At 39.9% G+C, this 16,092-nt stretch overlaps 1 protein-coding gene across 4 annotated transcripts in view; it reads right to left on the reverse strand.

The window, feature by feature from the left end:
* NAALADL2 (N-acetylated alpha-linked acidic dipeptidase like 2) overlaps positions 1-16,092 on the reverse strand; it is a 1,658,577-nt gene that overhangs the window by 469,281 nt on the left and 1,173,204 nt on the right. For all 4 annotated transcript variants that reach the window (XM_088839027.1, XM_088839030.1, XM_088839024.1 and 1 more), the window contains 2 exons: positions 8,968-9,060; positions 880-1,085 (listed from right to left, as the gene is read on the reverse strand). In XM_088839027.1, the coding sequence (XP_088695153.1) occupies positions 880-1,085; positions 8,968-9,060 (299 nt within the window). The remainder of the gene's footprint in view (positions 1-879; positions 1,086-8,967; positions 9,061-16,092) is intronic.

Genomic DNA, 16,092 nt, shown 5'->3' on the forward strand with positions numbered 1-16,092 from the left:
AAGTTGTCATATCCCATTAAAAACATAGTGTATTTGTGAGACACAGATATATCAGACACATTTAAAAATTATTCCAGTTGTATTCTAACTGTAATCCATTGCACACAAGATTTCATTTGAACAACGGCTGGGTGGTGGTTTGGTCACCAAGTTGTGTCCAACTTGCGGCCCTATGGATTATAGCCTGCGAGGCCTCTCTGTCCATGGGATTCTCCAGGCAAGAATACTGGAGTGGGTTGCCATTTCCTTCTCCAAAACAAAGGCTACCTAAGGTAGTTAGGGAAGTAGGTAGGTAAGTAGATAGGTAGAGATGCAAGTAGAAAAGAGGAGCAGAGAGATAGGGGGATAAGAATAGGAGGAAGGATTGATGGGAGGGAGAAAACAAGGCAGAAAAAAGGAAACTGCTGTTTTCAGTCCAATCTCTATACTGTTTAGGTAAGATATAAGGCCAAGTTAATACACATTTAACACATAAGATTGTTTCCTAATTTCAGAAAATTGCTAGAAGTTTCATTAAAAAAAAAAGGTAATGGTATGGATCACTTGATCACTTCTTGTCCAGTGCCTGTCAATCTAAGGATTGACATAATAATCAGGTAAACCCCAATGCGAGTATTAGAGTCTGTAGGTCTGGTAGCAACAAGAAGATAGTTGCAGACCACACACAATTCACTGCAGTCTAAATCTAACTCCTTAGCATTCTTAAGGTGATCTCAGCAAGTGAGCATACAGAACACTCTGGTTGAGATGCACATTCCTGTTAATGGCTTCATCAGTTTTACTTTGTCTACTCTAGTCCAGAGAGCAAGAGAGAGCGAGAGATAGAGAGCATGACAGTGCAATTCTAAGAGCAAGGCACAATAATGAATGTACATTTACCTCTCCCCATTCATAGGAGCCAATATTTCCAAAAGCTGTTCCTCCCCATGAGCAGAAAACAATAGAACGGTCTGGTCTCCACCCTCTCTTAACTCTTAACATCAAGGCCCGGATAAAAGCTGTGATGATGGCAGTGCTGCTGGCCCATTCTTGTCTATTATAACTGTGAGCGGTATGATGATGGCTGCCAACTATGACATAACGGTCTGGAAATGGAAGGAAACAAGAGCCACTGAAACATAATATAAACCTTAACAATAAATTTAATGACATTTACATAATCCTATTGCACAACCAAGCAACAATTATGCAAAATTATTCTAATAATTAGGACTACTTTCACATTTTTCACCCACTGTCTTGATTCACACATCTGTGTATATCAAAGCAGAGGCAGCTGCTGAACTCAATTATGAATCCAAAGCTTAGATCCATATTACTGTCCTCTGCAACATGCATATTAATTAATGAAGTACACAAATATGCCACAATGAAAACCTTATCTAACATTTTTCCAGAATCATAGTGGGAAGTGCCCTATAAACAATGTGTATATGCTCAGTAAATACTAATGAACTAATCTTACATTTGATGGAACAATTATTCAGTCACTGTAAATGTTAAAAATGTGGTACTCATGTAGGAATTTTGCAATAAATGAAGTATTTAGGGAATCAGTTTTCATTTCCAACTTATAGTTTTAACCCCTCTCCTTTCCTTGATGGAAAAAAATATCATAAAAAAGTCATCCAACTACTCTCTTTTCACATATTTTATTTCATAGAATCATACAAAATCGGTTAGGTACATTGCTAGAAAGTTCTCCATGATGGGTTCTGAACAACATATTTAACTGACCATTGTCAGTAATAAGGTAGATTACAAATGCATCTCCAGAGTTTCCTCTGATTTTGTTGTCTGTGAATGTTGTTGGCACACATCTAAATTTACATGAGCAAGTAGCCCTATAATTTGTGTAAAAATGTTTTCTTCATTAAGTGTTATTTTCTGAACAGATGTTGCATAGCATGATGGTTAAGTGTGCAGAGTGTAAGGACTTCCTGCTTGGGATGAAATTCAGGGTATTTGACTCACTAATTGTCTGACCTTGCCAAGCCTGTTCAGTTGCTCATGACTTAACTTCTTCAACCATAAAATGGGTATAAAATAGTGCATACATCATTTTTTCCTTTTTAATTATATCTATTTTTAGAAATTTTATTGGAATATAGTAATACAGTACTTGGATGCAATCTTAAAAATGACAGAATGATTTCTGTTCATTTCCAAGGCAAGTTCAGTTCAGTTCAGTTCAGTTCAGTCGCTCAGTCGTGTCCGACTCTCCGCGACCCCATGAATCACAGCACGCCAGGCCTCCCTGTCCATCACCAACTCCCGGAGTACACTCAAACTCATGTCCACAGAGTCGCTGATGCCATCCAGCCATCTCATTCTCCGTCGTCCCCTTCTCCTCCCGCCCCCAACCTTTCCCAGCATCAGAGTCTTTTCCAGTGAGTCAACTCGTCTCATGAGGTGGCCAAAGTATTGCAGTTTCAGCTTTAGCATCAGTCCCTCCAATGAACATCCAGGATTGATCTCCTTTAGAATGGACTGGTTGGATCTCCTTGCAGTATAAGGGACTCTCAAGAGTCTTCTCCGACGCGAGAGACGCCGGCCCCGGCGGCGCAGACGCGACGCGAGAGACGCCGGCCCCGGCGGCGCAGACGCGACGCGAGAGACGCCGGCCCCGGCGGCGCAGACGCGACGCGAGAGACGCCGGCCCCGGCGGCGCAGACGCGACGCGAGAGACGCCGGCCCCGGCGGCGCAGACGCGACGCGAGAGACGCCGGCCCCGGCGGCGCAGACGCGACGCGAGAGACGCCGGCCCCGGCGGCGCAGACGCGACGCGAGAGACGCCGGCCCCGGCGGCGCAGACGCGACGCGAGAGACGCCGGCCCCGGCGGCGCAGACGCGACGCGAGAGACGCCGGCCCCGGCGCAACAAACCACGCAAAGAGGTGCGGCCGTGAGGAGCTACCCCACGCCTGAGGCCAGGGCCGGCGGCCGAGAGGAGCTACCCCACGTCCAACAGGCGGTGGCTGCGCGGGCGCAGGAGGGCCGAGAGGAGCTACTCCGCGTTCAAGGTCAGGAGGGGTGGCCTTGAGGAGATACCCCTCGTCCAAGGTAAGGTACAGCGGCTGCACTTTGCTGGAGCGGCTGTGAAGAGATTTTCCACGACCAAGGTAAGAGAAACCCAAATAAGACGGTAGGTATTGCTAGGGGGCACCAGAGGGCAGACAAACTGAAATCATAATCACAGGAAACTAGCTGATCTAATCACATGGACCACAGCCGAATGTGGTCCCCTGGAGAAGGGAATGGCAAACCCTTCAGTATACTTGCCTTGAGAACCCCATGAACAGTAACAAAGGGCAAAATGATAGGATACTGAATGAGGAATTCCCCAGGTCGGTAGGTGCCCAGTATGCTACGGGAGCTCAGTGGAGAAATAACTATAGAAGGAATAAAGGGATGGAGCAAAAGCAAAACCAATACCCAGTTGTGGATGTGACCAGTGACAGAAGCAAGGTCCGGTGCTGTAAAGAGCAATATTGCATAGGAACCTGGAATGTTAGGTCCATGAATCAAGGCAAATTGGAAGTGGTCAAACAGGAGATGGCAAGAGTGAACGTCGACATTCTAGGAATCAGTGAATTAAAATGGACTGGAATGGGTGAATTTAACTCGGATGACCATTATATCTACTACTGTGGGCAGGAATCCCTTAGAAGAAATGGAGTAGCCATCATGGTCAACAAAAGAGTCCGAAATGCAGTACTTGGATGCAATCTTAAAAATGACAGGATGATTTCTGTTCGTTTCCAAGGCAAACCATTCAATATTACAGTAATCCAGGCCTATGCCCCAACCAGTACTGCTGAAGAAGCCGAAGTTAATCGGTTCTATGAAGACCTACAAGACCTTTTAGAACTAACACCCAAAAAAGATGTCCTTTTCATTCTAGGGGACTGGAATGCAAAAGTAGGAAGTCAAGAAACACCTGGAGTAACTGGCAAATTTGGCCTTGGAGCACGGAATGAAGCAGGGCAAAGGCTAATAGAGTTTTGTCAAGAGAATGCACTGGTCATAGCAAACACCCTCTTCCAACAACACAAGAGAAGACTCTACACATGGACATCACCAGATGGTCAACACCGAAATCAGATTGATTATATTCTTTGCAACCAAAGATGGAGAAGCTGTATACAGTTAGCGAAAACAAGACCAGGAGCTGACTGTGGCTCAGATCATGAACTCCTTATTGCGAAGTTCAGACTTAAATTGAAGAAAGTAGGGAAAACCACTAGACCATTCAGATATGACCTCAATCAAATCCCTTATGATTATGCAGTGGAAGTGAGAAATAGATTTAAGGGACTAGATCTGATTGATAGAGTGCCTGATGAACTCTGGACGGAGGTTCGTGACATTGTACAGGAGACAGGGACCAAGACCATCCCCATGGAAAAGAAATGCAAAAGAGCGAAATGGCTGTCTGAGGAGGCCTTACAAATAGCTGGGAAAAGAAGAGAGGCGAAAAGCAAAGGAGAAAAGGAAAGATATAAGCATCTGAATGCAGAGTTCCAAAGAATAGCAAGGAGAGATAAGAAAGCCTTCCTCAGTGATCAATGCAAAGAAATAGAGGAAAACAACAGAATAGGAAAAAGAGACCTCTTCAAGAAAATTAGAGATTCCAAGGGAACTTTTCATGCAAAGATGGGCTCGATAAAGGACAGAAATGGTATGGACCTAACAGAAGCAGAAGATATTAAGAAGAGGTGGCAGGAATACACAGAAGAACTGTACAAAAAAGATCTTCACGACCAAGATAGTCACGATAATGTGATCACTGACCTAGAGCCAGACATCTTGGATTGTAAAGTCAAGTGGGCCTTAGAGAGCATCACGACGAACAAAGCTAGTGGAGGTGATGGAATTCCAATTGAGCTATTTCAAATCCTGGAAGATGATGCTGTGAAAGTGCTGCACTCAATATGCCAGCAAATTTGGAAAACTCAGCAGTGGCCACAGGACTGGAAAAGGTCAGTCTTCATTCCAATCCCAAAGAAAGGCAATGCCAAAGAATGCTCAAACTACTGCACAGTTGCACTCATCTCAGATGCTAGTAAAGCTATGCTCAAAATTCTCCAAGCCAGGCTTCAGCAATACGTGAAGTGTGAACTTCCAGATGATCAAGCAGGTTTTAGAAAAGGCAGAGGAACCAGAGATCAAATTGGCAACATCTGCTGGATCATGGAGAAAGCAAGAGAGTTCAAAAAAACCATCTATTTCTGCTTCATTGACTATGTCAAAGCCTTTGACTGTGTGGATCACAATAAACTGGAAAATTCTGAAAGAGACGGGAATATCAGACCACCTAACCTGCCCCTTGAGAAACCTGTAAACAGGTCAGGAAGCAACAGTTAGAACTGGACATGGAACAACAGACTGGTTCCAAAGAGGAAAAGGAGTATGTCAAGGTTGTATATTGTCACCCTGCTTATTTAACTTATATGAAGAGTACATCATGAGGAACACTGGGCTGGAAGAAGCACAAGCTGGAATCAAGATTGCTGGGAGAAATATCAATAACCTCAGATATGCAGATGACACCACCCTTATGGCAGAAAGTGAAGAGGAACTAAAAAGCCCCTTGATGAAAGTGAAAGAGGAGAGTGAAAATGTTGGCTTGAATCTCAACATTCAGAAAACGAAGATCATGGTATCTGGTCCCATCACTTCATGGGAAATAGATGGGGAAACAGTGGAAACAGTGTCAGACTTTATTTTTTGGGGCTCCAAAATCACTGCAGATGCTGATTGCAGCCATGAAATTAAAAGACGCTTACTCCTTGGAAGGAAAGTTATGACCAACCTAGATAGCATATTAAAAAGCAGAGACATTACTTTGCCAACAAAAGTCTGTCTAGTCAAGGCTATGGTATTTTCCGTGGTCATGTATGGATGTGAGAGTTGGACTGTGATGAAAGCTGATCGCTGAAGAATTGATGCTTTTGAACTATGGTGCTGGAGAAGACTCTTGAGAGTCCCTTGGACTGCAAGGAGATCCAACCAGTCCATTCTAAAGGAGATCAGTCCTGGGTGTTCATTGGAAGGACTGATGCTAAAGCTGAAACTCCAATACTTGGCCACCTCATGCGATGAGTTGACTCACTGGAAAAGACTCTGATGCTGCAAGGGATTGGGGGCGGGAGGATACGGGGACAACGGAGAATGAGTTGGCTGGATGGCATCACTGACTCGATGGAGGTGAGTTTGAGTGAACTCCGGGAGTTGGTGATGGACAGGGTGGCCTGGCGTGCTGTGATTCATGGGGTCGCAAAGAGTCGGACAGGACTGAGCGACTGAACTGAACTGAAATGAGTTGATTTACAATGTTGTGTTAGTTTTTACAATACAATAAAGTGAATCAATTATATGTATACCTATATCCCCTTTCTTAGATTTCCATCCCATTTAGGCCATCACAGAGCACAGAATAAAGATCCTGTGCTATACAGTAGATTCTCATTACCTACTGTATATAATATAGATATATCCTCTTCGTATCCATGTTTATTCTCTACCACTGTGTCGCTATGTCCATGCAGTTGTTTAGAATTTTAAGTAAGCAAAGCATTTTCAATAGCTCCTGACACACAGTAAGTACTACACATGTGTGGAATGAGTAAATCACCTCTTGGCTTCATGGCATCAAAAAGCTACTTTATAGGAAACATTACTGAGTGAAGCAATTTTAGTTTTCCTCACTGATATTGGAACCAACAACAAATTTAATCCATCAATGGTGTGTTAAAATTTAATTAATGATATATATAGTATGACTGCTCAGACAGTAAAAAATCTGCCTGCAATGCAGGAGACCTGGGTTCCATCCCTGGGTCAGGAAGATGCCTTGGAGGAGGAAATGGCAACTCACTCCAGTATTCTTGCCTGGAAAACCCTATGGACAGAGGAGCCTGGCGGGCTACAGTCCATGAATTCTCAGAGTTGGACACTGCTGAACGACTAACATACACACATATAGTTTCCCTGCAATGCTGAATTGATTCACTCTCAGATATGTATACAAATTCTGTTTGGAATTGTCTGTGTTCTAGATAAGCGGTGAGTAAGTGTTAGTTGCTCAGTTGTGTCTGACTATTTACAACCCCATCGACTGTATCCCACCAGGCTCCTCTGTCCATGGAATCATCCGGCCAGAATACTGGAGTGGGTTGCCATTCTCTTTTCCAGGGGATCTTCCCAACCCAGGAAGAGAACCCAGGTCCCCTGTATTGCATGCAGATTCTTTACAATCTGAGCCGCCAGGGAAGCCTGCATTCTAGATAAACCATATCTAGAAAACTAAATACTAATTGATGCCATTTATAATTTTCAGAGTCATTAAATAAAGAAAGCATGTGAATGATTAATATTTTTGTGTAAAGTGCAAATAAAATGAGAAATATATTATACATTAAGGAATACTAATAACTAAACTGAGTTTAAAAAGTTGGTGTTGTCTTCTACATTGAGAATCAATAATTAAAGCTTTTCTACCCTAAATCTAGTATAATTCAGTACAATATTTTCTTCAAAAATAACTAAGAAATGTAGCAATGATGATAAATGTTTCTAATACTTCAATTAGAGATTGTTATGATGGAAATTTACTGAAATGATTGAAATGCAACAGCAACAATTTCCAAAATCATTTATACCTTGCATTTAAAGATATTATAATCAGAGGTTATTCAACATTGCTACTGTAAGGAAATCAAACAGAAGATGCCCATGAATTTTTAGAGTTAGCTGGCAGGAAACTTGGCAGGGATGTAAAACTTGATCTCGAAATTCAGTGAGTTAGCAATTATGGGATCAATTTGACTAAAATAATGGAGACGGATAATTCTCCAAAAAGAACTTGAGTAAATATCCCTACCAAATAAATAGAAGTGGCACTGCTGCTGCTGCTGCTGCTAAGTCACTTCAGTCGTGTCCGACTCTGTGTGACCCCATAGACGGCAGCCCACCAGGCTCCCCCGTCCCTGGGATTCTCCAGGCAAGAACACTGGAGTGGGTTGCCATTTCCTTCTCCAAATGTACTAAAAGAACTGCATTCTATATTGTATGTAACAAGTACCACAGACAGTGATGTCCTTTAGTCTCACAATGTATTCAGAAGTGTTGATATTAATTACATAATTAATGTATTTGTGAGTTATTTTCACTTCTTTAGCCTATACAGCATCATCTGAAGGTTCCATAAGATCCCATAACAAGATATAAACTATTTAAAATTTAGCCAGGTGAACTTTTTCATAAGCATCTTCAAAACCTAAAGCCACACAAACAATAGGCAGAATTGTCAGTGAACCAAGGATTAGGGATGGGACACAGACTAACACTGAAATATTTGAAACCAAAACTTCTATTTAAAAAAAAAAAAACTAAAATATTTCATTAAAAAAAAAAGTCTTTATAAAAATAAAATCTTCAATGGTGTTTTAGTGAATAAAAGAAAAATAATGACTTCTATAGCTTTCCCTAAAAGGTACATGCCAGTTTAACAAATCTAAACTCTGTTTTTTCTGTTTTGTTTTCCCTCTCACACTCTTTAGTATGATTTATCTTTGAAGAGATTTGGTATGAAATAGAATAAAGACCTGTTTCTTGCTTTTATATAGCATCCACCCCTTAAAGTAGCATGAACCTAATTACCTCTAAAACAGGACATTTAACTATGATATTGTTATAGAGCATTTGTGATATGTAAGACGGGATTCCCTGGAGCTCAGACAGAAAAGAATTCACCTGTCAATGCAGGAGACACAGGTTCAACCCCTGGGTCAGGAAAATCCCGTGGAGAAAGAAATAGAAACCCACTCCAGTATTCTTGCCTGAAGAATTTCATGGACAGAGGAGCCTGAAGGGCTACAGTCCATGGAGTCGCAAAGAGTTGGACACGACTGAGCAACTAATATACTATATAAGATATAGATTATAAATACTTGGGTCTACTTACCTGGAAATGTCAAGCCCTTTAAATATCCAACAACATTAGTAACTGTTTCAAATTTTGTGACTGTTTGAATTTTCATGTTGACAATTCTTTCCTCTGCAAAAAAAAAAAAGCAAAACCAAACTAAAATACACTTGTTTTTCTAAATTCTGCTGTTTTAATTTTTCTTAAAGCATCCAAATTCATGTATAGTATATCATCAAATTATTCCAAACAATTTAATTTTTCTAGGTAACAAATGTCATATTTGTGACAAATATGCATTGGAAAGTTTGTGTAGACAATTTTAGGTGCTTATACACAATGGGGGCAGGAGGAGAAGGGGACGACAGAGAATGAGATGGCTGGATGGAATCACCGACTCGATGGAGGTGAGTTTGAGTGAACTCCGGGAGTTGGTGATGGACGGGGAGGCCTGGCGTGCTGTGATTCATGGGGTCACAAAGAGTCAGACACGACTGAGCGACTGAACTGAACTGATACAATGATGACTATGGTGCAATTACTAGCTTCAGAGAACTGTAGAGCCATAAAAGGGCTATTTTATTTTTTTAAATTTGTTTTAATTGGAGGCTAATTGTGGAGGTTTTTGTCATACATTCACATGAATCAGCCATGGATGTTCATATGTTCCCCATCCTGACCCTCCCTCCCACCTCCCTCCCAAAAGGGCAATTTTAAACTTCATATTAAAAACTGCAATGGGGTTAAACAGGAAAACACACAGAACAAGATCTCAAGGATATGTGGGCAACTCTATTAAAAAAAAATCAGATAAAAATATTTCCAAACAATTTTAAATATTTGCCTAGCTTCAAAACAAAATTACATGTGGAGATAATTTAACATTTTCTCTTTGATTCATTACTACATTGTCACTTTGAAAACTGAAAAGCATTACGCAAATTAAAAGAATAAAGATTTTTAAAGCTACATATATTTTCAAATAATGGAGTTTTGTACTTTTGTTTATATGTCTCACCTCTCTTCTATATCTGCCAACTGCTCTGCCTCTTTGAGTTTTTATATTCATGCTTGATAGTAAAAAATTTGAAAACAAAGAAGCAAAGACACCAATCAGAAAGGACTTCAGTCACAGCCCTGAAGGGATCTTTGAAGGTCTTTGATTATCACAGGTGTTAATCCTGTATTTGATGGATCCTGGAAAGCCAGGACTGGGGCGGTGGGGAGGAAGAAAGTACTGGTAGAAAGGTAGTTTCCCTAGAAGACATTCTAGGGCAGCCAAGTAAAACTGTTGGGGAGGAGGTGACAATTAGAAAGCAGCTAATGCAAAGTAGGGGCTTCCCTCATGGCTCAGTGAGTGGTAAAGGATCTGCTTGCCAATGCAGGAAGCGTGGGTTTGATCTTTGGATATGGAAGATCTTCTGGAGGAGGAAATGGCAACCCACTCCAGTGTTCTTTATATATATATATATAATTTTATTTATTCATTTATTGGCTATACTGGGTCTTCATTGGTGCATGAGCTTTTCTCTAGTTGCAGCAAGTAGGGGCTATGCTCTAGTTGTGATACACTTCTCATTGCAGTGGCTTCTGTTGTTGCTAAGCATAGGCACTAGGGTGCTCAGGCTTCAGTAGTTTCAGATCCTTGGCTCCAGAGCCCAGGCTCAATAGTTGTGGCCCACGGGCTTGGTTGCTCCACCACATGTGGGATCTTCCCCAACCAGGTATTGAACCTGACCCATTGGCAGTCAGACTTTTTAACACTGAGCCACCAGGGAAGCCCTCCACTCCAGTATTTTTGTCTGGAAAATCTTGTGGACAGTGGAGCCAGAGGGCTACAGTGCATGGTTGTAAAACAGTCAGATGCAACTAAGTAAAAAAAAAAAAAAAATGCAAGACAGACACACCTTGTTGACAAGCCTTCAAACTGAACTTCTTACTGCCAGATGAAACTATTATAACAAATAAGTTGCTTCTTTCTTTGTAGTATGAAAGTGAGAGTGTTAGTCAGTTGAGTCCAACTCTTTGTGACCCCATGGACAGTAGCCCACCAGGCTCTTCTGTCCATGGAATTGTCCAGGCAAGAATAGTGGAGTGAGCTGCCATTCCCTTCTCCAGGGGATCTTCCTGACCCAGGAATTGAACCTGGGTCTCCCACATTGCAAGAAGATTATCTGAGATTCTTTATCTGAGTCACCAGGGAAGCCCAAAATACTGGAGCGGGTTGCCATTTCTTCCTCCAGGGAATCTTCCCAATCCAGGGATCCAACCTGTGTCTCCTGCATTTCTTAACCACTGAGCTGCCAAAGTAACAGCTCAAATAGAAAATAACTACACTAAAAAAATTTTAACTAAAACAAGAGTAAAGAGACAAAGAGAATACCTGAATGCCTTATATATGAACAAAGGAAATCTGCTTAGAACTGAGCATTGTGGTTCTAATTAAGGAGCTACATGTTTTTATTTTTTAAAATCAGTATACTTTGTTTTTATAGAGCAGTTTCAAAAATACAGATGAACAGAGCAGAAAAGACAGGATTCCCAAATACCCTTTCTCCCCTGCCTCTATTTAGCATCTTGGATTGCGTGCATGTATGCTTAGTTGAATCCAGCTATTTGTGACCCTATGGAATGTAATCTACCAGGAACATCTTCCATTAGAATGATCAATACCTGTTACCATTAATGAGACACTATTAATAAGTCCATAAATTCCATAAATCACATTGTTTTACTTGTTGTACTGTGCATTCTATGGGTTTTGACATAAAAGAATGACAGATATGCACCATTATAATATCATATAGAATAATTTCATTACCCTAAAAATTTTCTGTGCTGTATCTGTTTATTTTTTACTCTTTCCCTTACTCTTTAGCTCCTGGCAACCACTGATCTTTTAAATGTCTCTACAGTTTTGCCTTTTCCAAAACATGATAGAGTTGGAATCACATGTTTATCTTTAACATTTAATTCCCTGTTCTAGTTTTGTTCCAAACAGTTCAGATAAATGAACTTTAGGGAGGGAGTCATGACCTTATAGTTGCTGTTTTTAATATTTTTATTTTATTTTTTAGTTAGGTACAGCTGAAGAATCATCTCTGGTTTTCTAAGATTCAGTATTAACTTTTTTCAAGTTCAGCAGTAAGAAAACCTTATAGTATATACAAATGTACTGCAAACTGCTTGAAATATTAACTTATGATATAGTGCCTTACAATTTATAATACCATTGACACACAAACATACTAATTCTTCCCTGTGGCTCAGACCATAAAGAACCTGCCCACAATGTAGGAGACCTGGGTTTGATCCCTGGGTCTGGAAGATCCCTTGGAGAAGGTAGCGGCAACCCGTCCCAGTATTCCTGCCTGGAGAATTCTATGCACAGAGGAGCCTAGTGGCTACAGTCCATCGTGTTGCAAAGAGAAGGACATGACTGAAAGACACACACACACACACACACACACACTCACTCACTTACACACACTAATTCTCACAGGATCGTTTTTTGTTTTTCCATGAAACATTAATAAAGCAGTTTCATTAATGTTGAGTTCTAATTTATACATGGATTTGTTTTTATCCTTGCTAATATAACTCATTTTAACAGGGCCATACTGTTTTAATTAACAGAAATTTGACATTACTGAAATACTGGGTCCACTACCGCCACCACTACTACCAGCACCACCACCATCATCTAATTTAACTATTCAATTTGGGGGAAATTTCCAAGCCTATTTTTATGAAAACTTCTATATTAGTTTGCCATGTGCCATGAAAAGACAATTCAGGGTTTCATTAGGATTGCATTAAATTAGCGAACCCATTTGAGAAAACTATACCCTTTATCTATTATGGTATACTTCTCAATTTATTTCAGCTGATTTTATTTCTTTGAAAAGTTTTATATTTTTATTTATAAAAGATTTCCATGATTATTAAATTATTTTGCTTTTCCTTCTATAGTAACAAAATATAGGGTTTAAAATTATTTTACAATGTATAAGCATACTATTTAATTTCATATGTGAGTCATAAAATGCCTTCTTGTTAATCTTCTATAGGTTTTAATAGTTAATCTGTTGAGTTTTTATTTTTGTTAATTTCACTTAGATACATACCAAAAATAGTTTTGTTTTTTCCCTTTAAACCTTTACAACTTATCTACTGATCTCAACATTTTTTCTAGGACTGCCAGTGCACTTTCATGCAGTGGAGAAGGAAATGGCAACCCACTCCAGTGTTCTTGCCTGGAGAATCCCAGGGACTGGGGAGCCTAGTCGGCTGCCGTCTATGGGGTCACACAACAGTCGGACACGACTGAAGTAACTTAGTAGCAGTAGCAGCAGCTGCCAGTGCACTGTGGAATGCAGGTAGTAAAAGCAGCATTCTTTGGTCCTTGCCTTGTATCCTTCACTACAAATGTTTCTATAACTGTATTTTTATTTAAGCTATTTGCTACAGCTTTCTGGGAAATTCCCTTTAAAAGTAAGATCACTTTTATATCTTCCTTTGCTAAGAGGTTTTAGCATAAACAGATATTGAATCATCTTTTGAGATAACTGAAAGTTTTCTCACATTACAACGTTCAAAAAAAATGCTTGTATTCCTGGATTAAGCCCTTCTTGGTCATGATATTTTTGTGTGTGTGTTTGGTTACTAATACTTTTAGAATATATGCATATATAAGTGACATTAATAATATTACTTCTCTATTTTTTCTGGTCCGATTTTGATATGTAGACTATAAATCTCACAAATATTTAGGGATCTTTGCTTCTTTTCATTGATTCTGTAAGAGTTTATACAGCACAAATTAGCCATTTTACAAAGGAGAGGTAGTTTTAGTACATGAAACTATTTGGTACAGGTATTTTGTGTGTATGTTGCATGTGTATGTATGTACATTTTCACTCATTGTATATTTTCATTTTATTTCACTTAATATTTTCAAACTGTTATTATTAATATAAGCAAATTGATTCTTATATTTCTTCTTCAGTTCAGTTCAGTTCAGTCGCTCAGTCGTGTCCGACTCTCCGCGACCCCATGAATCACAGCACGCCAGGCCTCCCTGTCCATCACCAACTCCCGGAGTACACTCAAACTCATGTCCACAGAGTCGGTGATGCCATCCAGCCATCTCATTCTCCGTCGTCCCCTTCTCCTCCCGCCCCCAACCTTTCCCAGCATCAGAGTCTTTTCCAGTGAGTCAACTCGTCGCCAAAGGTGGCCAAAGTATTGCAGTTTCAGCTTTAGCATCAGTCCCTCCAATGAACATCCAGGATTGATCTCCTTTAGAATGGACTGGTTGGATCTCCTTGCAGTATAAGGGACTCTCAAGAGTCTTCTCCAACACCACAGTTCAAAAGCATCGATTCTTCGGCGATCAGCCTTCTTCACAGTCCAACTCTCACAACCATACATGACCACGGGAAAAACCATTGCCTTGACTAGACGGACCTTGGTTGGCAAAGTAATGTCTCTGCTTTTTAATATACTATCAAGGTTGGTCATAACTTTCCTTCCAAGGAGCAAGCGTCTTTTAATTTCATGGCTGCAATCAGCATCTGCAGTGATTTTGGAGCCCAAAAAAACAAAGTCTGACACTGTTTCCACTGTTTTTCCATCTATTTCCCATGAAGTGATGGGACCAGATGCCATGATCTTTGTTTTCTGAATGTTGAGCTTCAAACCAACCTTTTCACTCTCCTCTTTCACTTTCATCAAGAGGCTTTTGAGTTCCTCTTCACTTTCTGCCATAAGGGTAGTGTCATCTGCATATCTGAGGTTATTGATATTTCTCCCAGCAATCTTGACTCCAGCTTGTGCTTCTTCCAGCCCAGCGTTCCTCATGATGTACTCTGCATATAAGTTAAATAAGCAAGGTGACAATATACAACCTTGACGTACACCTTTTCCTATTTGGAACCAGTCTGTTGTTCCATGTCCAGTTCTAACTGTTGCTTCCTGACCTGCATACAGGTTTCTCAAGAGGCAGGTCAGGTGGTCTGGTATGCCCATCTCTTTCAGAATGTTCCACAATATATTTAATTGTTCATTATATTCTCATTCTTCAAAAAATCACTTATCTATGATTTTGTTTCCTCTTCTAACATCAATCTATTTTTTTATATCTTTTCTTAATTTTACTAGAGTTTAGTTAATTTATTAGAATTAAAAAAAAAAAACAGTTTGGGTATATGGATCCTCAATCACTTTTTCTTTATTTCTTGCTACAATATTATATTCTATGCTTATTAGTATCTGTGTTAAATTTTGCCTAATGTATTCTCTGTGTGTTGTGTGTTTAACCTAAATTCTTAACATGTTTAGCTCATTTCCTTTCAATTGTTACACATATCTTTAAGGCTATAGATTTTCTATGTAGGTGAAGTAAATTAATTTTGGTATATGCTGTTATTACCTCACAAATCTAACATTTTTAAACTTCTATGATAATTATTTCTATAATAAATATATTAGTCCAAAGAATTTTCAAAATATTCAAATACATGGTATGGGTTACTGCTTTAATGTTGATTTCTAGCTTAATTTAATTAATGAACTGAAAGCAAGGTCTATATGCTGATAATTTGATTTTAGGTGAGATTTATTTTGTGACACTGGCAGGCTATTATAAATGATAAATAGAGACTAAACATTTTTATAAATGTTCCATATAAAGAATGTGCATTCCCTATTACATAGTTGCAGCATTTCATTCATAGGTCCAGTAAATCAAGCTTGAAAACTGTGTAGCTCTAATTTCACTGTTCTACATACTTTCTCTGTCAATTATTGAGACATTTTATAGTTTCCCATATGTTAATTTATCAACTTATCTTGGCATTCTTATATTTTTTGACTAGTTACAGGTATGCAAGCTTGGAATTGCTACTATTCCCTGATTTCTATATAGATTATTTAGAATGGGCTTCCCTGGTAACTCAGCTGGTAAAGAACCTACATGCGATGCAGGAGACCCTGGTTCTATTCCTGGGCTGGGAAGATCTGCTGGCAAAGGGATAGGCTACCTACTCCAGTATTCTTGGGCTTCCCTGCTGGCTCAGCTGGTAAAGAATCTGCTTTCAATGTGGGAGACCTGTGTTTGATCCCTGAATTGGGAAGATCCCCTGGAGAAGGGAACACTGTGTT

Source organism: Moschus berezovskii, chromosome 1 (genome assembly GCF_049115385.1).
Source record: "Moschus berezovskii isolate FMDL1 chromosome 1, NW_MosBer_1.0, whole genome shotgun sequence".
Taxonomy (NCBI): Eukaryota; Metazoa; Chordata; class Mammalia; order Artiodactyla; family Moschidae; genus Moschus; species Moschus berezovskii.